Here is a 25473-nt window from a genome sequence, read left to right as displayed (position 1 = left end):
CCTGTTGAGGCTTTACTTGGCCGGCTTGTCAAATCTTCTGTGAAAGCCACATTCTTTTATCATGTTTGACTCTTTCCTCTTTTGGAGTTGTGAAAACTCAAGTTTGTCATTTTTATGAGATAGCTTCAAAAATCAGTTTGTTGAAAATGTTACAGAACCCTCCCATCTGCTGTTGTGAGACTTTCACAGGAAAAGATCCTTCTGAATTCAAGTCCGAGGAAAAGTCGTTCCAACTCTTTGACTCAGTGTTACCCACAGCAGGAGGACAGATAAGAGTCAGTCCAAGTGGAAATGAAGCTGTTACTTTTCAAAGTCCTCTCCAAGTTGGAGTCCAGTAGATCACATGAAAACCAGCAGCTGCACCACACTCCTCCTCGTACTCTTCCTCTCACTCTCCTCCTCCTCTCTTTGATTGTTGGGAAATGAAGCAGAGGTTGTCACAGATGAGGGAAAAAAATGTGAGTGTCTGGAAAAATTGTAACACAGTAATTATAAAATGAGATGTCCTCTGGAAAGCCTTTTATTTTTTGTCAGTGAGATGTGTCTCCTAAATCTACAGTAGCCGTAAGCAATAAAAAGTCTGGAGGTCTAACAAGAGAGATGAGTTTTGCAGAAATTGTTGGTATTAATTTCAGCCTAAGGCTTCTCAGTGTGTAATGTAAATACCAGGAAACGCAATCACTGCTGTGCATGTTTTGATTTATATGTTGATAATCATTTACATTATTTTACATCCCAGTAAGAGTAAGGGGCAATAAAACAAACATGGCAACCAGACACAGAAGGTATAACAGAGCAATTACAGACAATTAAAGAAATACATTTGAGCCCACAGCTGTAGTTGTTCATCAGTCCTTAATTGGCAGCACGGCTACTTTGGAGTTGTAGAAGCCATAGAGAAGTTCTCAGTACAGCTGATTTCCCTAAAAAGAAAAAAGTTAGAGTCCACTTCAAGCAGGGCTGTGATGAAATACATCTTTGGCTGATCCGGAGCCAACAGCAACAGTGTGGAGTGCTGAGGCCCCCTAGTGGAGACTGTGAATCAGAGAAAATAACATATGACCATTGACAAAATGATCCTAACAGTCCAGTTTGTTCTTTTTTCAGATAAATAAACCTGGTAATTTAGTTTGGATCAGTCTGTAAGACAGGGAAATAACAAATCCAAACTTCCTGAAACAAAAATAGAAGCAATCACATCTTTTAAAAAGTTATTTACACAATTTAACAACATGAAACACAGTTCAAAGTGCTACAGAGGATTTGTTGGAGTCATTTACTTGTTTTTTCTAACCGTGCCAAAAGGAAAGCCTTGACGGTTAGTTGTCAAAGTAGACACATGAAGTGTTTTTGACAACTGCCATTCAAGCCCTTTCAATAAAGACAAAAAAAAAAGAAGAGTTAACCAGAGAACATTTACAAAGTACAAAACTATCAAATCAGTTTATGTTGAGGTTAAATTTACACACATTTCTCTTCTCTCTAAAAAAATGTAATCACATTTCAGTTCGGTTCAGTTGATTTTCACACTCTCATCATTTCTCTTCACTCTCAGTTTTTTTAAATATGTTATAATTTTTTTTTTAATTTACAGTTTAATTTCCATCACAAAAAAAATCCAACTGATTTTTCTTTTCTATTAAATCACTCTTTGGAACAGTGTGATCTCATTTAAACATACAAACCCATAAATGAGGATCAGAACGTAAGAAAACTGAGATGAAGTGTAATTCAGCCTTCACAGTGACTATCAGAATAGCTATTTGTGTCCTTCTATGTCTGCAGTTCTCTTTGTAATGCCATCATGCTAAAACCAGTGAAACCAACACGTCCATCATGGACTGTAAACTTCTTGTTTGTGTGAAGCTGGAAGTAGAGCTAGCTGTCCCTCGTAAACTCCGGCAGCTCCGGCACCATGCTGACCTCCAGGTGACCTGGCAGCTCCAGTGCCAGAGCAGGGTGGCACGGCTCGGTGAAGCACTGACAGAAAGCTCCTAACAACTGTCCGGTTTGGGCGTTATAGAAAGACAGATGACCGAGTTGGTAATCCAGGAGGGTGCCCACTCGCTCAGGCATGTCAATTACAAACACACTGGAGTGTACATCATTGTGGAGCAACTGATACCTGCAGCTGAAGAGGAAGCTGGATTAGACCAGAGAGAAGAACTTGAAATATGTTGTTGATACTGCAAAATGTTTGATACCTACCCTGACGGAGCAGGGATACACTGCAAACACCATGACAGGCTGTTCTCCCCCAGCGGGCTGTTCCTGCTGGCTGAGCCTGATGCCACTCCAAGCCTGTAAGCTGTGCTTCCTGACACAACCGTCTCCCAGTAGTACCGACCTTTACACGGCAACAGCTCACCCAGAATGGACAGACACCTGGAGAACAAACAAACTCTGGTTTAAAATGTATCTGAAAAAGTTCTTCAGGGCTTTAGGCGCCTTCTGTAACTCACAATTTGTCCACAGATGGGGTGTTTTCAGGTGTGTCCTGGGGGAAGTGGACGATGGTCTCATCTACTGACAGCTCCAGGGCGGGGTGAGCTGTGGCTTTTAGCAGGCAAAACTTTGTGCCTGAAGAAAAACACAGGTCACAAAAATCATGACAGTCCATGATGTTACACACGACTGAAATATAGAGTTTGTTTTGTTACCTTTGGTGGAAATGAGAGCAGCCTCGCTCTGTTCACTGGCTCCGGCCTCATTCACAGCTTTGATGTAAAACAGATAATTTTCATTGGGCTGCAGGAGGACTCTCTGTTCACAGCTTCGGATCCCTGAGATGGTCCTGATAAGAGTATATAAAACAACACACGCACTTATAAATTAAAGGTGTCCGTGTATTACATATTTTACTGTAGTTTTTTCTACATTTGTGTGCCAGAATATTTTCTGTTGGTCATCTCAGGGTGACGCTTACCTGAGCCCCTCTCCTTCAAGCTCATACTGACGGCAATACTCTAAGATGAAACTCTGCTCTGCAGCCTGTTTTTCTGAGCTCCATCTCAATGTGGCTGAATCCCACATGACAGTACAGCGCTCCGTGTCAATCACCGGCACTGATGGAGCTGCAGAAAGCGCATGAGATATTAATTAAAGTGTGACATGTGCTTTCAAGTGCCCAAAACCACATCCCTATGGCAGAGATTAACATGAAACTCAGTCTCAACCTCCATCATTTGCATTTCTTTCAAGTAATGATGTGTTGATGTGCTTCAGCTTCAGAGTGTGGACTGACCGGTTCTGAAGGAGAGTCTCTCGCTGGGCAGAGAGCAGCCTGTGTAGTTGACAGCCATCACCCACACCTTGTAGGTTTTGTCCGGCTCCAGTTCCTCCAGGACGCAATAACTCTCCTTTACTGTGACACGGTACTCTTCTGATACAGCTGGGACAACAGGAGATGGGATACACACTAAGGACTCCTCTATAATCTCAAGGAGTCTAAAAAATTTTTATGAAATATCACATCACATTATGTTATTAAATGTGTATTTGTTGTATTTGTGAAAAGGGAGCTATTAAATTAAAACTTCACTTCATTTGGAATTTGAAGTAACCTTCATGTGTAATAAACAAAATAGAAATATTTTACCTCCCTGTGGATCCTCCATACAGTAGACCTGAAAGCAGTCGATGATGTCCCCAGCGTTGACCTTCCAGTAAACTGTGACGCTGGTGCTGGAGGCTGAGCCGGCCTCCTGAGGCTGCAGCGTGGGCCTCTGAGGCACTGAAACATAGACCAGAAAGCACACACACAAGAATTGTAACCTCCATATACACAAACATGACTAAAGACTCCTTGGAGGTGTGTCAGCATCAAGTGCAACAGCAAATTAATGCACTAAACTCAGCCTTACCTGGGATTCCTTTGCGCTGTGCGAGGTGAGAGCTAGAGGAGTTGCCCTTTGCGTAGTCCTCAAACACCAGCAGTCCCCTGGGACCCAGCTCCAGTGACATGGCTGAGTCCAGAGCTTCCTTTAGCCTGACCACACAAAAAAGCCTCTGCTGAGAACCGCAACCTTCTTTCTGATATCTACTCTTGTAGCTTAATTTTCAACACAATGAAGCAGATTACACTAGCTTTGCATGCAAAGAAGCAAACTGCTGGTTATGACTATCTAAAATAAAGTTTAGTCCAAAGTAACTCACACTCCATTCACAATAAGCACTTTACCTCGAGTGAATGTCTTCAGGTGACTGGTGGGAGGAAAGAGCATAGAGGGGTTGATCAGAAATGTGATCTATGCAGTGGTTGGACAATATGACACCTTAATCCAACAGCCTCAGCACTCACCCGTGCGTCTGTCTCAGCCTCCCTGTCTGTGGTCTCCAGAGTGGTTTTAGCGGAGTCAATGCTCTCCTGGAAGGAGACAATCTGGTCATATAACTGCTCCAGCTTGGCCTTCTTTTCCTCCTCCATGCTGATGGACATGGTGTTGTACTGCTCCATCACTAGAGCCATCATCTCATCATTCTGTGCTTGCATGGCTGCCTCACACTCCACACACTGGTCCTGGTCCGGGAGAGGAAGGGAAAACACAGGGGATTACAAACAAATAGTGTATAGCTAAAAATAAATGGTAACATGATATTTATCTAATAAAAATATCAAATGTCAATCTTGAGTCAGCATGCTTTACCTCCACTGAGTTGTAGCCCAGTTCAAGCTCAGACACCAGGTCCTCGATGTTTTCTGACCTCCCCTGCAGCTCTGAGATCCAGTCACCCAACTTTTCCTGATCAAAACAAAAACATAAATCAAACACCACGTTTAAAGTTTTTAGATCATAACATGGGTCTGTGTGTCAAGACCATAGACTGTATAAGGTCAAGACAATAGTCACACCTGCTTATTTACTTTTGTAGAGCTACCAGAGAGGCTGATATTAGATAATCAATATCAAGACTTTTCCCTGTCACTACAGCAGTAGTGACAGGGGATTAACTCTAACAAACAGTAACCCCCCTGCCCCTAGTTGTAATACTGGAATAAAGAAGAAAACTGTCCCTCATGTATTTAACTTTCCCTCTTGTTTTTCTTTTAAGCTGCAGCTGAACCACCACACATCAAAGAGGTTATTATCTGACTCTTTTCCAGTCTCACTAAGGTAACTTGATGACTCTGGGGGATCTAAAGTAATGAGAGAGAAAATCTTTTTTCCTGTTTTCATTATATCCACCACAGGTTAAAATATCTGTGAAATGTCGCCCCCTACAGCCATGGGAGGAATCAGCGTTAGGTGGAGGAACGCTAGTGATCTCCTCTCACCACCTGAGCACCAATGGATCACATTTAACTGGGTCAAGTCAAGTGTGTCACTTATCGTTCCCTGCTCTGTCCGAGGCTCAGCTCTCTGCTGAGATTGAAAAAACAGGTGTATATGAGTGTGTGTGTGGGGTGTGTGTGTGTGTGTGTGTGTGTGTGTGTGTGTGTGTGTGTGTGTGTGTGTGTGTGTGTGTGTGTGTGTGTGTGTGTGGGGGGGGGGGGGGGGTGCGTGTGAGGACGAATGTGTAAGCATGCTTGCACCCAGCCAAGCTGAACTCCAAGTTGAGCTCTTTTCCAAACCTCTATAGTAAATTTGTCAGGATTGCTCTTCCCCCTCTGTGGAAAATCTGAATATTCTGCAAGTCTTGGTGCTGTACTGAGACTATATAATAACACTCTGATCGATGTCTTATTTACAGTACAGCTGTCAATGCTTTACACACTCATACACATGCGTATATATATATGACCCTCTTTTCAAGTTCATGTGGAAATGTCATCAGATCATTTTTAGACTTTTCAAGCTTTCCTTACATTTTCATAATAAGTACTCTGCCACACTCTTCTTCAAACACAAAGAAACATCTTATTTCCCCTTACACTAAAATAAGAATAAAAAAATAACACCTGAAAGGATGGTGATAGTTTCTCCCAGAAAATAAAGCATCTGCAAACACAGTGTTCTTCAGGTATCCTATAACTAACCTCACAGCTATTAAAAACTGCAAGTTAAAAAAGAAAAGCAGCTTTCTTTCAGACTGGACAGAAGCTTTAATGTCAACATGAGATTTTAAAGAAAGGGCACATGTTTGACCCTGTGCTGACCTGCAGGGACAGCAAGCAAGAAACAGATCACATTTCAGTCGCCTCTTAATGATGTCACACTGGACCTTTCCACCGATCAAAGCAGAGCATTACATCACATCAGCTCAATGTGGATGGTCCTCGGCCTGTGCCCAGCCTGAGAGCATACAGCCGCCTGATGTGAGACTGCTTTAATATCTGATGACTACTGATGGGTACTTTTACAGGTACCGACTGGATTCTGTCAAAAGTACCAAGTACCGATTCGGGTAGAATCAAAAGGTACCATGTTTAGGTGGCTAAATGCATCTTTGTGACTGTGAGGCAGTGGAAAAGTAGGTGATTTTCCATGCTGGACATGAACACAGAATTGCAAGTTTATATACTGCAGAATAAATATGTTAAATTGAAAAAATATATATACTTCAGTATTAAACAAATTGATATTTTTTTACCACATAAACACAAAAAAGTACCAAAAATCGGTACCGTTAAGTACTGATACCGATTGCTGGGTACTGGGCATCGGTACCGTATAATTTCAAATGTGAGAGGTACCCATCCCTGCTGATGACCTGATCTGATGCTGGTATAGTGTAGTGATCATAGCTGGGTGACTCAACACTGGTTAGTGTATGGTGATGAGCTGCTTTATGTGATAGTCCGCGATCAGGCGTAAGAACTGCTCCATCACTGCAGCATCAAGACTGATCAAATGATCCAAGATTCATATCCAAATGGACAACATCATAAAAAGGAAAGGAAATTTGTGTTTGGTAGATTACTTCTTAGTTGTAAAATGCTTTTTGTCATTAATTATTATCCCGTTGCCAAATCTGACAATGCCAAACAGTTTATTCTGATGTTGGATCTTGTTTGGTGGACAGAATGATTGAAGTCTGAAAAAAAGGACACATCTAGAATTCAACAATTAATTCTTTTTACAAACAGGAGGCTTAGTACTGCATGGAAAAACCATACACAGCCATAACAGCCTCACACTTCATGGTTTTATGGAGCACCAGCTTGAAGTAGCTGATCTCACAGGCCCTATCCAGATCAGTCAAACTTAAAATGCTGACTCAACCACTGTAGCTGGGCCCATGCTAATAAGCAGCACCTGGAGGAACCTGAAGAGAAAGTTAATAAAGTTACCTTAATATCCTCATAGGCTTTGTCCACAGCAGTCACCTCGTGGCTGTGATGCTCTCCAGATGAGAAGTCCTCCTCTGACAGCAAACATCCACATGAAAAACAGAACCAGTCCATCCCCTGCAGCTCAGCAGCCAGCCGGGCCTGATTCTCCTCCTCTTCATCAATGATTTCATAACCAGCCTCAACCAGCTCTTCTTCTTGGGACAAATCAAACGCTTCCTCCTTAGTCTCCAAATCCATCTTCATCTTCTCCTCTTTCACCTGCACAGTCCCAGGAATTGGTGGTACCTCCTCATCTCCCTGTGTTTCTGTTTGCGGCATCTCTTTTGCATCCTGTTCAGTGATGATCTCATATTCGAGCTCCTCCACAGTGACCTCTGGAGCTTCCTCTGTGACTGCCTCAGCTTGCTCTACCTTTTGCTTTTCCTCCTCTCTACGAAGATCAATTTCTGGACTCGTATCCTCTGCAACGATGATTTTTTCTGGGACATCCTTCGCTTCATGTACGTCTTCACTTTGTTCCACATTTGGCTCCTCTGACTGCAAATACTCTTTGTTTAGCTCAGACAAATCCTCTAGGGGAGTGAAGCTCCTGAGACGAGAAAAAACGCCCTTGTCTTCTTCAAGTTCCTGCTCCTCTATGTTGGCTTCCTCTACATATGCAGAAGGAAAGCATGTTGTGCCAATTTCATTTTTAGGTTTTGTTTCTTTTTCAGTAACAATCTCTGGTTTTGATATTTCCCTTACAATTGTTGGTTGGGCTTCTTCTTCTTTTACATCTATGCCTGGTTTTACATCTGTTTTCTTTATAACAACAACCTTAGGTTTTACTTTTTCTGAGACAACCTCAACTTTTTCTTCTTCTATAACAACCTCAGGTTTAGCTTCTTCAATAAAAGCAACCTCAGCTTTTGCTTCTTCAACAGTAACCTCATGTTTTGCTTCTTCTATAACAACAACCTCAGGTTTTTCTTCTTCTACAACAATCTCAGATTTTACTTTTTCTAAAACAACTTTAGTTTTTGCTTCTTCTACAATCACCTCGGCTTTGGCTTCTTCTACAATCACCTCAGGTTGTGCTTCTTCTACAATAACCTCAGCTTTTGCTTCTTCTACAATAACCTCAGCTTTTGCTTCTTCTACAATAACATCAGGTTTTGCTTCTTCTACAACAACAACCCCAGGTTTTGCTTCTTCTACAATCACCTTAGCTTTTGCTTCTTCTACAATAATCTCAGGTTTTTCCTTCTCTATTACAACCCCAGGTTCTACTATCATAATATCTGTATTTTCTTCTTCTTCAGTAACAATCTTTGGTTTTGCTCCTTCCTTTATATCAACCTCTGGTTTTGCCTCCAGCTGAGACTTTGCTCCTTTTTCCTCATTTTGAGCCGGCAGACTCTCCTGGACCTCTGTGATGGATTCAGGTGCTGTGGGAGCCTGGCATGTTTCCACAAGTTCAGTGAGAGCTGCTGTGACACATGGCATCTTCTCTAGCTGCTGACTGACCTCTATGTCCATCTCCACTGCTTGTCCTTTGGGGACAAAGACAATGAGCTCATCGCCCACGCTCACCATCTCCTGAACCGTGGACCCAGTCTCCACTGCAGGAGTTTCATCTTTGGCCTCAGTTATCAGTTGTGTTTTGTCAAAGCTCTTCTCAGTGTCTAGTTTCTCTTCTTGTTGATGCTTATTCATCTCAAGGATTTCATTCTGTTTCTTATCTGAATCTGTTTTTAGCTCATCTGGTTCAGTTTTACCCCCTGACCCCAGATCAGCCTCAGTTTTAGATTCAGTCACATGGCTCTCAACTGTTTCTGCTTCAGCCTCACGTCTTTCTTCTCCTGCAGCTGCTGTCTGAACATTGGTTACCTCCTTGAGATCAATCTGAACTTGAGTTTGGATCTCTGTTTCATCCACTGCTTTTTCAATAACCTCTACAACTGCCTGCACATCAGAGCCGCAGTCAGTGGTAACCTCGACGGGTACAGCAGCTTCTTTCTCCTTACTCAAGGATGTTACAGTCGATGTCTCATTTTCACAGGGAGTTAGCTTATCTTGTGTTTTATCCTCTGGCTCTTCTGTAACAGCCTCAGTTACTACTTCATCCTCAGAAGTCACCACCTTTGTGTCAGCGGCTGTTTCTTCAGACAAACTCTTCTCAGAGCTTTCTCTTGTTGTTTCGGACTCTATGATGGTGAGAGGAACCTCACTGCCTACAGGTTCCTCCATGGCTGTTTCCTCTGAAGCACTGACAACAGCCTGAGCTGCTTTTTCAGCCACTTCCAGCGTCTGATCTGTCTGCTCAGCTACAGTAGCCTGTTCAGTTGTTTCTGCTCTCACCTCTCTCTGCTGCTCCTCACAGTCCTCTGTTGTCTCTGTTTTACTGTCCACCTGTTGAGTTTCAAGAGGATGTACCTCCATCTGATCGTCTGTAGATTTGCTCTCTTTAAATGACTCTTCTTTCAGTTTTATGTCCTCTCTTTCTTTATCTTCTTCAAGTTTTTCTTCCACTGCTGGTTTGATGTCTTTTCTCTTTTCTTCAGCACTGATCTCCTCTGTGCTTGGTGGCTCCATCTGTACCTCATCCATGTCTTCCTCTTGGACGGCTCTTGTCAGACACCCCGTCATATCAAATTTATTCTGCGACCACATCATCCTCCCCTCTCCCTTATCCTCAGCTAACTCTGGTTGAGCCTCCACTGCAGGTATTTCATCCCTCAAAGTAAACTTCTCCAGGTAGCCCTCTGTCTCCTCTGAATCTGACATTCGCCTCTTATAAGACTTTTCAGATGCCACGCTCTCCGCCTCAGAGTATTCCTCGTCACTCCTCCTCCTCTCGCCGACTGCGTCTTCGTAGAGGTCAGAGTACATGAAGGACATGGCCGTTGGCTCCTCCAGAAGGATGGGATCAATGATCTTTGGTGGTCCAGGGGAGATGAAAATGGGTGTGAGGATTGTTTCTTGACTGCCAAACAACACTGAGCCATTCCCCTTCAGAGATCTCTGGCTCTCCCGTCTCATCCTCATTCCTCCTCCACTCTCTGCTTCCTCATCCTCTTTGCGCGGTGGAGGTCCTTCTCCATAGAAAACCTCATCTAGGTGTTCCCCAACTATCTCTACATCTGTGACAAAAACAAAAGAGTCTTCTGACGCAGAGGGGCTGTCTGTGGCTTTTTCTTTGGTGGTTATTTGCTCCTCTTCAAGGGTCTTTCCTGCAGGCTTTTGTGCCTCCTCTTTGATCTGTGGAGCTTGATCTCCTGGACCACCCACATCAAGCAGAGTGAACTTCTCAAAGTAGTCTATGTCTCCAGTGGAGTCTTTTGGAGTGGGTGTTTTACTAACTTCAGCATCTGTTGGGGACTCAGATGAGTCTTGCTCTGACCGCTGAGGAAAGATCACAAACAGAGGTTCAAACCAAAGTCAATGATTTGGTAATTTACAGAAATTTGCGATGCAAGTAAGGGAAGTTATTTTATATAAATGGCAGAAAACACAAACAAACCATGATATGACTAAGTCAAACCTCTCAAATCAATCAGATAACTGTTTTAATATACCTCTTTTTGATCCAGTATTTCCTGTGGTAAGAAATGGTTCTGTTGCTGTGTCAAGTCATGGCTGTTCTTAGACCGGATCTTTGGAGTCTGGTCCAGATAAGACAGATTGTCTTGCAGCTCTGTGCTCTCCTCTTCATCCACAGTGGGGAGTTTTGAGGGAACTCTGATGTTCAGAATCTCATAACCCTCTGAAATCAAACTGAACAGCTGCTGATCCTTGTTTCTGATCTCCTCTAGGTCAGGCCCTGCCGGGGTTTTCTCTGGTTTCACGTTAGGGAGCGACACCTCTGCCATCTCCGGTCTCTCTACCCCCAAAGCTGAAGCTGATCTTGAGCTGCCAGGTCGGCTCAGCCGGTCCCCTAGCCTGCTGCTCCTACCTCCAGACCTGGTCCTCCTGCGAACTATTTTCTCCTCATCAAAGACGATGGTAATTTTTCCCGCAGCTCCAGATCCCTCCATGCTGTAGGCTTCAGAGGTGGAGCTGGTCTCAGAAGCCCAGGGTGTAGAGCAGCGGCTAGAGGCTGTCTCCCAAACAATCCCACTGTCCTCGCTCTGGACGGTCACCATGGAGAACGATGGATCCACCATCAGGCACTGGAGTTTGGGCTGCACAGACTGGTCCTGTACAACCTCCCGCAGACTGGAGGAAAAAGAAATGGACAGGGTTAGAGGAAAGTAAACAGGCTGAAGAAAGAGGGCATGACTAAACAGTCTAGATGCAAGAGGAGATCCTTTTGGCAGCGCTCAGAAGTGCAAGCAGAGAACAAACTAATGAATCAAATCAAAACACATCGGAGCATGACGTGCCAGCATGAGGAAAACAATCATGTTCTTGCACCTGAGTTAGCTTGGCAAATCTAAACTGAGGAGAAGATAACACCTGCTGATCTATTCTCGATTTGACAAGCCGAGGAGTGCAGATCTCCAGCATTAGACCCAAGCTGCCAAACGTGAGTGATGAGCTGAAAAAAACTAATCATCAAATGCACTCTGAGCTGTCCCTTCTGCTATGAATACAGCTCAGATCCTGCTGGGTTATTGCCAGGTGACGTCCCAAAGCGTCATTCATGTAATATTAGAGAGGAGATGCCTCTGCCTTTCCAGATACACTCAACATATCAGTGTCTTCTACTATTTCTGACATGGCAAAGGTAGCTAAAGCACCAATATAAAACATGATTAATGAGATGTAAATTATGAGGTGGTAGATTAATGTTAATGCTAGAAAGCCACACTGACTTCGCAGAGTATGAGTGAAAAAAACAGATGATCCTTGGATACACTGTTCTGATTAGTCCAAGAGGCACAGGAACAAGTGGTATCTCTTAGACTCCATGCAATAAATTTCATGTTTACAGCTTTGTGCAAAAGACATGATTCATTATTCACTGTTTAAGCTAATTCAGTTCATTTAGTGATTGAGGTTCAAAGAGTAAAGCACCTGTTTCGTAGTTCCTCCACTTCATCTTCATCGTCCTGACTGTTGGCTTCACTCTGAAACTCCTGCAACTCTGTCATCTCAGAGTCCAGACTCTCACACTCCTCCATCTTGGTCGAAACCTCCAAATCTTCCCTCTGTAGTTCCCAGTGTTGTTGTTATTTTGTTGTTTTTTGAAGGGGGTAAGTGCTTTTTAGAGTCCTCTTGATTTTTTCAGCCAGCCTGATTTTTGAGAAGTTGCTCTGCCTGTTTGTGTCATTCTAAGCTGGGAGCCGTCCATCTGACTCAGCTGGGAGACAGAAATAGACTGAGGGGAATGAAAAGAGGGGAGTGGGCTTTGAGAGGGCTGAGGACGTGACAGAAACTGGGCCACACTGTTTTGGGTTGAGTGCACTCAAAACAGAGAGAAACACTTCATCTGAAATAAACGTGAGGAGTTTTGTGCTGTGCCAAACATTTTTTTATGTTCACAACTGGAACTGAAAGATACGAGCTGAATGAGCCGGTGTGGCTTTAAGATCAAAATCCCCTTTGCCAAGTTAAATATAGGCCTGAACTGAAACAGGACCCCCAGTCTAGCTCCTCTACCTCTCTCCCCCAACCACACACACACACACACACACACACACACACACACACACACACACACACACACACACACACACACACACACACACACACACACACACACACACACACACACACACACACACACACACACAAAACACCTTTATGATGAGGAATTTGAAACAAATTCCGACTGACATCGACATGGCAAAAAGGCAAAGGGTAATGAATATTAAATTTTAAATAAGAAAATGTACCTCCATAAGAAGGAAAATTTTGCCTCGTGGCAGACTGTGAGACATTAGGCAAATCCACTAAGGGAACATGTTGAAGCACATGAGCAATTGAAATGAAGACCATAGCTTAGACCAGGGGTCTGCAACCATTGCCTTCATAGGAGCCATTTTTCCTTAGCTCACCTGGATTAAAGTCATTCAGGAGCCACAAAATCTACTTTATCTTCACAATATAGACAAGAGGTGTATAAATTTGAAACATACTAAAAATCTAGAGAATAATCAGCTGAATGAGAAGATTTTGTGTTTATGAAATTGTACATGTTACGTGGCCTTTTTTTATTTTCAATAAATTTGCAAATATTAAAAATTTAGGGAAATATGTAATACCATAAAGTTCATAAATAGATAATAAGATATTTCAGTAAGTTTGTGATTTGAAAAAAAAAATGGCTGAAAATGCAAAATATTTCAAAATTTAAAACTGTTTTAAAATTTCATAAATTAGCAAAAAAATATAAAAAACTCTTTTCACAAACTTGCTCCATTTTAAATTATTTCAAAAATTTGGGGGAAAAATGCAGAAATTGAAAAAATGAAATCTAAAATTTTGAATTTTTATTTCTAAATTTGCAAAAATTTTACAAAATAATAATTTAAAAAAGTACTCTAAAACTTTAAAAAAGTTAAACAAATAAATAAATAATGAGACAAATATTCATTTAATAATAAGATTATAAATAAAAATTCTTTATTTCATAATATATATATTTTTTTTAATCTACAGGGAGCCACAGGAAAGGAGTCAGAGAGCCGCATGAGGCTCCAGAGCCACAGGTTGCAGACCCCTGGCTTAGACCTACGTGTCATATTTGATGCATCAGTTTCAAAGATCTCTATTTCATCAACATGATGAATAATTTCTTTAAAAACATGTTGCAGTAAGAATAACATCTAAATTGTTACTAATTTTTTTAAACAAGTATTTTCTACATTGAAAGAATAAATATTAACTTAAAACTTAAAGTCTGTGACTCAATTTTCCATCTTTGACAAAACTGCCTAGTGTGTCAAAGGTGATAAAATATATCATAAACAAAATAATAAAGTTTTTTTTGTGGATTTTGTTAAAATGGTTAATAAACATCTCAGCACCAAAGAGTTAGAATTTCCCATCTGTTTTATTTTATTTTATTAATATTTTTGATGGGTCTGACTTTACAGGGTTAAGTGATGCTGTCCAGACCAATTGGTGAGTGAATAGGGACCAGGCCCAGCCTCAGAGCAAGAAAAAGAGAGCCTAAAATCTGATAAAGGAAAACTCTTCACAGAGATATAAGAAGAAATGATCAAACTAAGATTTTTTTAAATAGATGTTTTTCTTGTTAGATTTTAAAAAGGCTTTTTTAAATAATGTCAAACAAAACTGTGACATTCACTTCATAAGAAATTCTCTGCTTCTGATTCTACAAACAATAATTTCTGATGATTTCTCGATATGATTTTCTTTATCTTTTCTCTCTACCTGTACTATGTTACTACGCTGTGAATTTGGCCTGATCGTCAAAGGATCAGCCCAAACGGCCGGTCAGTCTCATGTCGCCCCTGAATAGTGTTGATTAATAATACACGTGAAGTGGCACTTTGGACAGGCAGCTGCTCACAGCCCTCTCTGCATCCATTATTGGGCATCACATTGGCTGAGAAAATCCTCACTTATTCATCATTTGACAAAGTTCTGGTTAACTGGGGCTGTGACCTTAGGCAATGAAAGCCACAGCCTTACTGATGGCTGATAGAAATGACAGCTTCTGGCCCTCCACCGAAACTGATACTCAGTTAGCAACCAAGGTAAAGATATCTAACATCTAGGATCTTCACTCCAGCAGTTTATACATGGTATCACCTTAACTATTATTACCTTAACTACCAAACAGTGATCACACCTGAAAACTAAGGGTCTGACTAAAGAGTGGTTAGTGGTGTAAGCACCTGAGTGAGTAATCATGACCACAGAGTACCGCTAAAAAAAATTGACGGGGTTTGAAGCTCAATGAAAAAAATTAACTGTTTAGTAGCTTATGAATCCTTACATGTTCTCTATTGTAAGAATAGTCATGAGGGTTTAATTATTTTCTGGGCATTGAATTAATATAAAGCAAATCAGACTTAATAACAAGCAAATTATTCGTTGTTGTGCAACAACATTGCAACTGCATTGTCTCTGGATGATCTGAACTGTATTTGGTTAAATTAAATGTGATCATCTTAACTTTTTGATAAGACAACTCATTATTGGATATTTTGTCAACTGCATCTTTGTTGAAATACAATGTCCTCTTGAGGGCCCCCCCCTCCAGTTACAGGTTGAACAAACAGGACCTGGACAGTTAGATCAACGCACAGTTAATTGACATGATGCACTGATATGTGATTGATAGATACTAAAGATTTACCAAAAGCAAAGCAATCTTTATTTGTAGAAGCTGATTTGAAGCTGATTCCAAAGAAAAACAAAGGTGCAACATATGTATAAAAATGAATACAATCAATTTAAGTTGAACAGTAATAACTTATAACCAAGAAAGAAAAACATTGTATTTACATGTGGCTACAATGCTGCACCCTCACAATAAGTTTTGTGTAGTTCTCTCACAATTACAATCATCAAGAAAAATTCAAACTAAGAACTATCAATAAAGATAAGTCGAACTGTCATGACTTAAAACCAAGAAAGAAAGAAACTGATAACATGGGGCTGCATGGTTGCCATGCATGGTTGCAAGATACCAAGAGGTTGCCAGTTTGACTCCTCTTAGTGAGACGGATGCCGTACAGCTCTGTTACAATTAAAAATCATTGGGAGCAATCAAAATTGAATACAATTAAATTTAATTTAAGTCAAATGATAATGACTTTAAACCAAGAAAGAAAGAAATTATTACAACAGGGCTGGAGGGTGGCGCAACTATAAGTGCTGCAGCCTCACTCTAACGAGTTCCATGGAGCTCACCAACAATAACAATCATTAAAATTCAAACTGAGTAAAATAAACGAAATATAAGTCAAATTGTCATGACTTACAACCAAGAAAGAAATAAACTATTGAAATGGAGCTGCAACGATAAGTGCTGCAGCCTCACACTAAGGAGTTCCGTGCAGCTCCCTCACAGTTAAATCATTAAGAAAAATTCAAACTAATTATTATCAATGAAATTTAAGTCGACTTATGACCTGAAACCAAGAAAGAAATAAACTGTTGAAATGGAGCTGCATAAGGGCGCAACGATAAGTGCTGCAGCCTCACTCTAACGAGTTCCATGGAGCTCACCAACAATTACAATCACTAAGTAAAAAAAAAAAACTGAGTACAATAAATTAAATATAAGTCAAATTGTCATGACTTACAACCAAGAAAGAAATAAACTATCTAAATGGAGCTGCATGGTGGCGCAACTATTGAAATGGAGCTGCATGAAGGCGCAACGATAAGTGCTGCAGCCTCACTCTAACGAGTTCCATGGAGCTCACCAACAATTACAATCACCAAGAAAACTCAAACTGAGTACAATAAATGGAATACAAGTCAAATTGTCGTGACTTACAACCAAGAAAGAAATAAACTATTTTAATGGAGCTGCATGGTGGCGCAAGGATAAGTGCTGTAGCCTCACACTGAGGTGTTCCGTGCAGCTCCCTCACAGTTAAATCATGAAGAAAAATTCAAACTGAGTCCATTAATGAAATATAAGTTAAATTGTCATGACTTACAACCAAGAAAGAAATAAACTATTAAAATGGGGGCGGATGATGGCGCAGCGGTTGGTGCTGCAGCCTCACACTGGCTGAACTGGTCCAGTGTTCTCCTCCACAGATGTCTGTTGGCCTTCTTCCTCCTTCGGGGAAGAAATTAGTAAGCTGATACTTAAATCATGATATAAGAAAATTTATAAATATTGTTACTTTTCTTTCTTACATACCTCTTTGCTTTCCTCCAGAGCCTGCAGGATAACTGCAACCACCAAGTTCAACAGCACAAACTGGGCTATGATGACAAAGGTGATGAAGTAGGGCGGGGCAGCCCAGTGCAGGTAGTTTGCACAGCCGTCTCGAGGACACTTGCCAAGGGTGTCCTAAAGACGACAAAGAGCAAAGTTCAGGGGCTGAAAAACTCATAGTTAAGTAAGCTCTGGTATTACCTTTAAACATTCCAGGTGGGACCAAAAATTCACAACCACAAAGAAACTAGTTTCCAAAGGTAGAACAGAAAGTTTGCAGTGTTCTAAATTAGCCTCAGCTTAGTTTGGGTACTTGGATTGAAGCCCTGTCCATGCTACACCTGAATGCAACTTTCACGCCTAAGAAGTAGAAAGCACTCTCTTAAGTGCCACTGGTCAGCATATCAAAGGAAATAGAAACAGAAAAATAACTCTCTTCAGATTCGTACCAAATAAAAGCAAGTGTTAACTTGCTCACAGCTTGACTCATCCCTTCTGGAAGGTGACCAATTTTGCGTCAAAGATAAAAAGAGCAGTAGTTCCATGCTATAGATTACGTCAACATGCAGAATGTGGAAATTTTTCTTCTGGAAGTCAACATGTTTGGTTTGAGGGAAAATATTTGTGTGGAGCTCTATATGGATATGACCATGTGCTTACTTTCAGAATCCCATGCCAGTTATCTCCGGTGCACACTTTGTAGAGCGTGAGTAGGGCAGTTCCAAAGTGCTTGAAGTTGGAATACCGATGTAATCCCTGGCACGGGTCCATATGGGTGCACTCTGATTAAAACAGAAGGAAACAAAGAAATAAGCACTGATTTATTTGAGTTGTGGACTTGTTGATACAGAATATATCCCTGTTAGAGTATGAAAGGCCAAAGTAAAATAATCTAAGTAAAGTCTACACAAGTTGTGCTGCTAATTAGCAACTTAAGCTAGATGTTTACAAAGATGCTTCCCTGGTACTGACCTAGCTTGCCAAACAGCTCCACTCCCAATGCAGCATAGATAAAAAAGAAAAAAATGAGGAGGAGGCAAATGTTTCCGACCTGGAATACAAACGCATGTTAGATCAACTGCATAAAAAACACTAAAAAGTCTCAGTCAGCAACCAGGGCTGAATGACCTTGTATTAAGTGGAAATCACAGCCTTTTAACTATTATTTCTAATGATGACTCTTTATGTACACGTAAGCTGCCATGAGGTGGTCAGTGTAGCCAAGAACAAAACGACTGAGGGTCAGAGTATGCAGAAATGAAAATGCTTACAGCAGTGAATAACAAAATGGTCATAATTACTTCGCGGTATGTTAATGATGAAGAGAAAAAAACACAACATCCCTCTGTGTCTTTGTTTACCTGTGTAAGTGTCTTGATGATGGTTTTTAGCAGGAGCCTAATCTTCTCGGCTTTCAGCACTAAAAGAGACACAGCAGTAGTTACGAAAAACACAGAGACAAATATTTGGGAAAAGTTGCACCCCTGCATTTCAATTTCTCAGAGGAGTTAACGTCAAAACTCAAGTAGCACTCCACTAGTAGCTGTATACAAACCCTGACAGGACATCTGTCACTTAAAGATAGCTTTATAGTATAATATAGTGTGTATACCTTGTGCCAGACTGAGCACTCGGAAAATCCTCAAGATGTTCGGATTGATGGAAATCCTGTCTGTAAGATTCAAATTGTTTGAGATGATGCTCACTAGGGAAATCAAGAGGATGCCAAGGTCCAGCAGGTTTAACCTGAATACACACACACACACACACACACACACACACACACACACACACACACACACACACACACACACACACACACACACACACACACACACACACACACACACACACACACACAGAGGTCCAATTTAGCAATTCAGACACTTACACAATGTAACAAGCTGAAGCAAATATTTTACTTGTTGGAGTGCTTTACCTGTCTTTCAGGAACCTCCGAACACCAAAAGCCACAAGTTTAAGCAGGATTTCAATGGAGAAGACAACAGTGAACACATAGCTGAAATACTCAGTTAGTTGTGTGACGAACTGAAAGAACAAAGACAGCCTCCATTAAAACTCACACATTGCAAAAGTCACAGAAAAACCTTTAAAATGCTAGATTAAGTCTATAAATGTGTGCACGTTTTACCTTAGGCTGATTATAATGTTCCACACCCATCACTGTGACATTGAGGAAAAGGACGGCAGTCACAAACAGGTCCAGGTAGTTGGTGGTGCACAGAGTGTGAATCACTCGACGCAGTGGGCCGTAGTTTTCAAAATAGGGAGTCTGCTCAGGCTCTGAAACATCACACAAACAAACATGTATGTCGTTAGAGCAACTATGCATCAACGCTGATTAGAGAGGACTTAGTGGAAATCTTGTTCATTAACGTAGAAGGTTGTTGTCTTTACAGTGAGCATTACTCCCATCTTACTTTACTTTTTTACAACTTTGTGAAAGTCTTCCTCTAAATATTTGTTCAGCTGTTTCTGTTGTCATTTTAAAAAAGCCTTTAAAGATGCTTTTATTCAAGAAGGCCTTTGACTCTACCTGTACAAATAAATGTTTGTTTTTTTAATTGCTTGTAGTCCTTGCTGTTTTTTTAATGGTTTTCTGTGTGTGTTTTTGAGATCTTATTTAACATTTTATGTTTTCTGTGAAGCACCTTGTGACTCCGTTCTATGAAAGGTGCTATACCAAATAAAATTAACTTGCTTACTTTTTTTTTAATCCTGAAGGATCGTTAGTTAAACGTGTTTTGATAGTAAAACTTGATGCTTGTAATATTTGGCTAACTAGCTCAGTTATCACAGCGGCCTGGTTCCATATCCAGCAGAGACACCCATCTTCTCATCTACACAGAAGGCTGAAATAATGAACGACTGGTTTGTTGTCTGACCCCTTTGGATTCAAGTTTTTGGCAAAGCTACATTGTTTTTGCCCATTTCCTTCATTTACCAATGAATCATCAGTCCAAACTTTTCTCCCAGACAGAAATGGTGATGATGGTTTCTAAAGGAGATGCTCATTTAATAGACAAAAGAAGCTGAGACAGACAGACAGACAGACAGACAGACAGACAGACAGACAGACAGACAGACAGACAGACAGACAGACAGACAGACAGAAAGAGTGTTGACATTTTCGCTGTCAGGAAAGTCCACAACAATCTAGGCCCAAATGCACTGGCTGCTGCAATATTTGCAAAACAAAACCAGATAGATTGATCCAGTCAGCGCAGAAACCAATGTCTTCCCTACACATACACAGAATAATAAATGCCTCTAAATGAGCAGCCACCCTAGTTTTGGCTGCTAACTTTGTTCCAAACTACAATTACCTCCCTAGATATTTTGATACAAAGCATATTTCAAATAACTTTCTCTGATCTTTAAAGGCCCGGATAATCATCTCACAGTTCTGTTACCTCTATTCTGTGGAAGCACTTCTCTTCTCTCCTGTTCGTCTGTCCTTTTTTGCTCCAGCTGACACTGATGGAAGGTCTCGACCATCACGCCAATGAACATGTCCAGAAGAAAGAAGCTCAGGATCATGAAAGGGATGAAAAAGAAAAGCATCCATTCGTTGTGGTTCCTCTTAGGCTGAGAAGATAGGAAACAACGGTATTGAGTTTCAACTTTAGCTAAAGAAACAGGTGACACATTTCTCACTCTGTTGTCATCCGAGAGAAACACAACTTCAGAACTTTGCTCCTCTCTTTGAGGAGTGACAGAATCACCTCCACGCTTTTTGTTTGTTTCGTTTGACAATTTCTAGACAGTTGGAGGAAATGTTATCTTCCTATCGTTGCTGAGGGTATATTCAGAGGAAGCACACTCAGGGGGCTTACTCGAACAGGGGATTTAGACGTAACCGACTCCTGTAGAAGTGCAGGTGTAGAAAAACACGATATGCGTATAAATAAAGGTGGGTTCATATCAAACTGTGTTTATTAGTTTAAGTCCCCTTTACCATAGATTTTTTTCACATTTTCTAAATTCACTCTCAGAAACCGCACAATTTGACATGTAAAGTTGTATTTTCTGACCCATCAGACAATATTTGGATTTTTTTTTAACCCAAGAAACCATGGACCTTTCCTCCTTTGTGCAGTTACTCAGTATAACCACCAAATCAATCCTTTTTTTCCTCTTATGGACAAAAAAACTACCTGTTTGTCCACTCCAACAGCATCCAACCCATCGTACATGATGCTCACCCAGCCGTCCTTGGAGTACATCACAAACAAGGACATCAGAGCCTGAATTAAAAACAAGGGGAAAAGGTGTGTGAAAAGAAGGGCTGGTTGTTGTCTTTAGTTTAAAACATCATCCAATTATACAGTCTATCAGCATCATGTATCTTTTTTTTAGTTGTACTTTTAAAGAAGAGTTGACTAATACATCTGCTTCTTTTACATCTATACCTGAGGAAAGTTGTCGAAGTTGAATAACTTTCCTCTCCAACTATAGTTGGCAGCCAGACAGTCGCTCTTGGTGGTGATGTTCCTGACGTCCCGACCCAGGCAGTGGTGGAACTTCCCTTTAAACAACTGAAGTGTGTTTGAAAGATAGACAGAAAGAGTAAGTGTGTGTGTGGTGCTATTCCACCCATAATCCTGAAATTATTATTATTATTATTACTTTTTTATTCGAAAAAAAATCATTCTTCATAACAGATGTTTGAAAATTGACGTCACAAGTTGGCCAAGGTCATACAAAAATAATCACAGGACCATGTGTACGTTTTTATCTTACCTGCACTCCCAGAATGCCATAGAAGAACAAAAAAGTACAGCAGATGAAAAGGATGTTTCCGATGGGTTTGACTGATGCGATGAGAGCTTCCACAGCCAGCTTCAGTCTGGGGGCTCGCTTGATCAACCTGAAATATTTAAACACACACACACACACACACACACACACACACACACACACACACACACACACACACACACACACACACACACACGTCCAATTCAGAAACAGTGTAAGAACCAGCATAGTGCTTGTGCAGACACAAACAAATTGAGGACAAAAAAACGTGTAGGAACATCTATTTTACACACATTGATAAATCACGTACCTCAGTGGACGAAGTGTGCGCAACAGACGCAAAACCTTGAGGACCTTCAGCCTGTTGGTTTTGCCCTTACTGATCAGAGAGACGAGGATTTGGACCACAGACAGAATCACCAACAAACCGTCAATGATGTTCCACAAAGACCGGCAGTAGCTGTTCTTCCCAAAGACCAAACCCAGAGCAACAACCTGGTGTTTAAAGCAACAACTTATCAATTACTTTATGAAGTTTCCATTCACTCTTAGCTGAAAGTTTGAGCTACGAAGGATTGAGAAGTTAAGATCTCCACAATAATATGCAGATAACATATCAAACTGGTGTTCACCTTTAGAAGCATCTCCACTATGAAAAGAGCAGAGATCACGTAGAAGGAAATGTTAAGGATGAACCGCTCCTAGGTGGCAAGATGGAATTTAAGTTTAGACTGCATGCATTATATATCTCATATAACTATTATCATAACGATTATCAATATTTTGTGTCTCACTGTGCTTTGAGGATCTATCCCTGGCCTCTCCACAGCAATGCTCACACAGCTGAGGAAGATTATGAATAAGATTATGAAGTCGAACACCCAGTGAGAGACCACGCGATGGCAGATGATACGGAACCTAAACCCCAACAAATACTTCAATTAGAGTTTTCAACACTCACACAATCGAGGTGTATAAGGCATTAACAGAAAAGATCATTCTTCATGAAAAACTGTTTGAATTCACCTGCAAAAAATCGGAAATAAAATGAAAAAAAACTGTAGAAGTGATTCATGAATGTTTTTACTTTTTTGTTGCAATGATAATCAGAGAATTCAATTATTTTCCTTTTCAAATTACACTGATCATTGGGCTTGTTATATATTTAAAATAAAACTATGATGGCTGGATCCTTAAATATTTTTACAGGCATCAATAAATTATCAATTATATTTACATATTTATCAGCATGATAATTCACAACTAAAATCCTTCATAATTTAACTAAAATCTAGTTTAAAGCTAGTTTTTATGTGATCTGGTTGGATCATTAAGGAGATCTCAGGCTGGGATTCAACAACGTGAGCATCTCTTGCTAAAAGACACCTGTAGCACTGTCCAATCAAAATCAACCAAATGAGTGAACAAGTTGTTCTGTAATGTTTAAAACGTACCTGTTCTGAGGTGAAAACACATAGAAAGACCACTCTTCGTGATCTTTGCACCATTGGAGAACTTTCTGGATGAAGCTCAAAGATCCCTTTAAAGTGAAAGAAAGAGCCACAGAAGCCCTGCGTTATTCTAATGTATGAGCAAATGACTTGAAGGCATTAACACTGGAATATATGTGGTAAAGTAGCAATCACTTCTACTAATCTTACCGTGTTCTCACTAGTGTCTGGCAGTGGAAGGTGTTGGACAGGAGTGAGGTCAGTGACAGAGGATGTGCTGGGCCCTGGGTCCTGAAACCACAGGTAACATGAAGTGCTGGAAAGCAGGTATAGCTAAACCAAAACAGGACCTCAAGAAACTTACAGGTTTGCTGCCGTCAATCTGCTTGGGGTTATTCCCAGAGGACACGGGATCTGGACTGGAAATTTCATGAAAGCTCTCATACACCATGCCCACAAGAACATTAAGAAGTACCCTCGTTCCCAACACAACAAGTAGGAAAAAGTAGATCATGGCCCATGGTGACGCAGTGGACATGGCATTGTAAAGCACCAGATTCCAGTCCTCCAGAGTCAGAACCTAGAGTTAAAGATTTTGTAGCAACATCAATCAAGGTACAACTTGTATGGTGTTGGGACTCAAAGACTATTTATGGAGAGAACACATGCTAGCAGGTGAAAATGTACCTGAAACACAGTGACCATGGCCCAGCGTAGGGTGTCAAAGTTTTTGCGGTCAGTGATGATCTCTCCATGTTTTGTCATGAACTTGAATTTCCCTCCAAACAGAAGCATACCAAATATACTGTAGAGAAACAATAATGTAATGTCAGAGTTCTTGGAATACAAGCATCTTTTGTGTAACGATCACTGCTGTGGTAGAATATTATTTAGTATTTCTTGACGTATCAAAGTTTCAACAAATATTAGTAAGGAGGAGTTTGGGTTATCAATTGTTTACATGCCTGAAAATGAAGACAAAAAACAGCAGGAGCAGGAAGAAAGAAGCCGCCTTTTTGATACTTTTTTCCAGCACCATCAGCTGTCTCTTAAGGTAAGGCATGTACTGTAGAAGCCTCATAAATCGCAGCAAACGCAGTGACCGCAAAACTGATGTTTTGTTTCCAGTTTCACTGAAGACATCCAATAAGCTGCAAAGGACAGAAAAAAGGAAGCAAATAAATTAAACTGACTTCAACATCACAACTTTGCCTCTGACGAAAACAAAAGAGAAGGCAGGCCTCATAGAAAGTCTTTAAACAATATAGAAGAGTGCCATAATAATATAGAACAATTAAAAAGTATCTCTGTCAAGTCATTTGACTGTGAGCAGATCAGGGGAATTGTTCTTCACCTGATGATGACAAGGAAACAGTCAAAGATGTTGTTTTTGTCCTTGAAGTACTCCCAGTTGTAAGCCAAAAGCTTTAAGACCATCTCCGCTAAGAACACGTTGACCAAGACAAGATTTCCGATCCGTAGTATGCGTGTCAATGTTTTGGGCTGCAGAAAGATAATTATGACATGGTATTTATTTTGAAGGACTTTCTCTCTTGTTCTGTACTCAAGGTAAACTGAGGCAGCTCTCAACAGCCTGCCAAAGCTTTTCAGCTTTACTCTTATCACTCATCTCACCCATCTAACTTTTAAATAATCAGAATTAAATAATCAGACTGAACAAAAAGAGAGCAGACACTTTTCTCCTCACCTGCTCATGGTGCTCTATAACCAAGGAGAAAATGTACACGACCACAGCTGTCGTGATGATCCAGTCAAACAGTTTGCTTTCCACAATCCTTATGTAGACTCTCTTGATGGGGTTCCAGACCTCACTCTTAAAGAAAGGGGTCATTGATGTGAGCCTGGTTAGTGTTGCAATAGTTCAGCTTGAGACTGTATCACAAAATGCTTCACATTAGTCTCACCAAGACGTTGGGCCTATTATGACTGCCACTGGGGTGCACTCTGTTCCACCTATTGAGAGAAAAGGACACAGGTAAATAACCAGGAGTAGACCAAAGGGGGCGCCATTTCCACTTTCATGTTTGCACATACTATGCACTGACAATGAACTCCAGCATATTTGATTACTCTAAAAACAAAACATGAAGAAGTTATTAACTACAAAATATTTTCTAAACTTTAAGGGACTGTGAGGACTATTTGAATTGGACTGTAGCAACACCTTCGGCCCAGAGTCATGCTTACAG

The 25473-nt window shown here is 40.8% G+C and overlaps 2 protein-coding genes across 2 annotated transcripts; both read right to left on the bottom strand.

The window, feature by feature from the left end:
• Nucleotides 1–1535: 1535 nt before the first annotated feature.
• On the bottom strand, nt 1536–12396 carry cmya5 (cardiomyopathy associated 5). The gene is made up of 13 exons (XM_074669701.1): nt 12233–12396; nt 10792–11431; nt 7232–10618; nt 4647–4742; nt 4275–4519; nt 3864–3988; nt 3599–3733; nt 3245–3391; nt 2927–3074; nt 2661–2794; nt 2463–2580; nt 2209–2385; nt 1536–2131 (listed from the first exon to the last, which is right to left on the bottom strand). Exons 1-13 carry the CDS (start codon nt 12337–12339, stop codon nt 1879–1881), a joined length of 5712 nt encoding a protein of 1903 aa, XP_074525802.1. The 5' UTR covers nt 12340–12396; the 3' UTR covers nt 1536–1878.
• A 4376-nt stretch (nt 12397–16772) lies between these two features.
• On the bottom strand, nt 16773–24065 carry LOC141790069 (voltage-dependent T-type calcium channel subunit alpha-1H-like). The gene is made up of 19 exons (XM_074669700.1): nt 23951–24065; nt 23628–23843; nt 23474–23554; nt 23267–23352; nt 22607–22730; nt 22445–22513; nt 22123–22307; nt 21795–21921; nt 21464–21589; nt 21209–21298; nt 20465–20639; nt 19183–19334; nt 18970–19079; nt 18643–18776; nt 18392–18450; nt 18003–18081; nt 17691–17812; nt 17013–17165; nt 16773–16928 (listed from the first exon to the last, which is right to left on the bottom strand). The coding sequence occupies exons 1-19, from the start codon at nt 24056–24058 to the stop codon at nt 16869–16871; spliced, it is 2256 nt and encodes a 751-aa protein (XP_074525801.1). The 5' UTR covers nt 24059–24065; the 3' UTR covers nt 16773–16868.
• Between the last annotated feature and the right edge of the window lie 1408 nt (nt 24066–25473).

Source organism: Halichoeres trimaculatus, unplaced genomic scaffold (assembly GCF_033239565.1).
Source record: "Halichoeres trimaculatus isolate MK-OKI-2021-1 unplaced genomic scaffold, fHalTri1.1 fHalTri1_scaffold_5, whole genome shotgun sequence".
NCBI lineage: Eukaryota > Metazoa > Chordata > Actinopteri > Labriformes > Labridae > Halichoeres > Halichoeres trimaculatus.
This window is presented reverse-complemented; position numbering and strand designations above follow the sequence as displayed.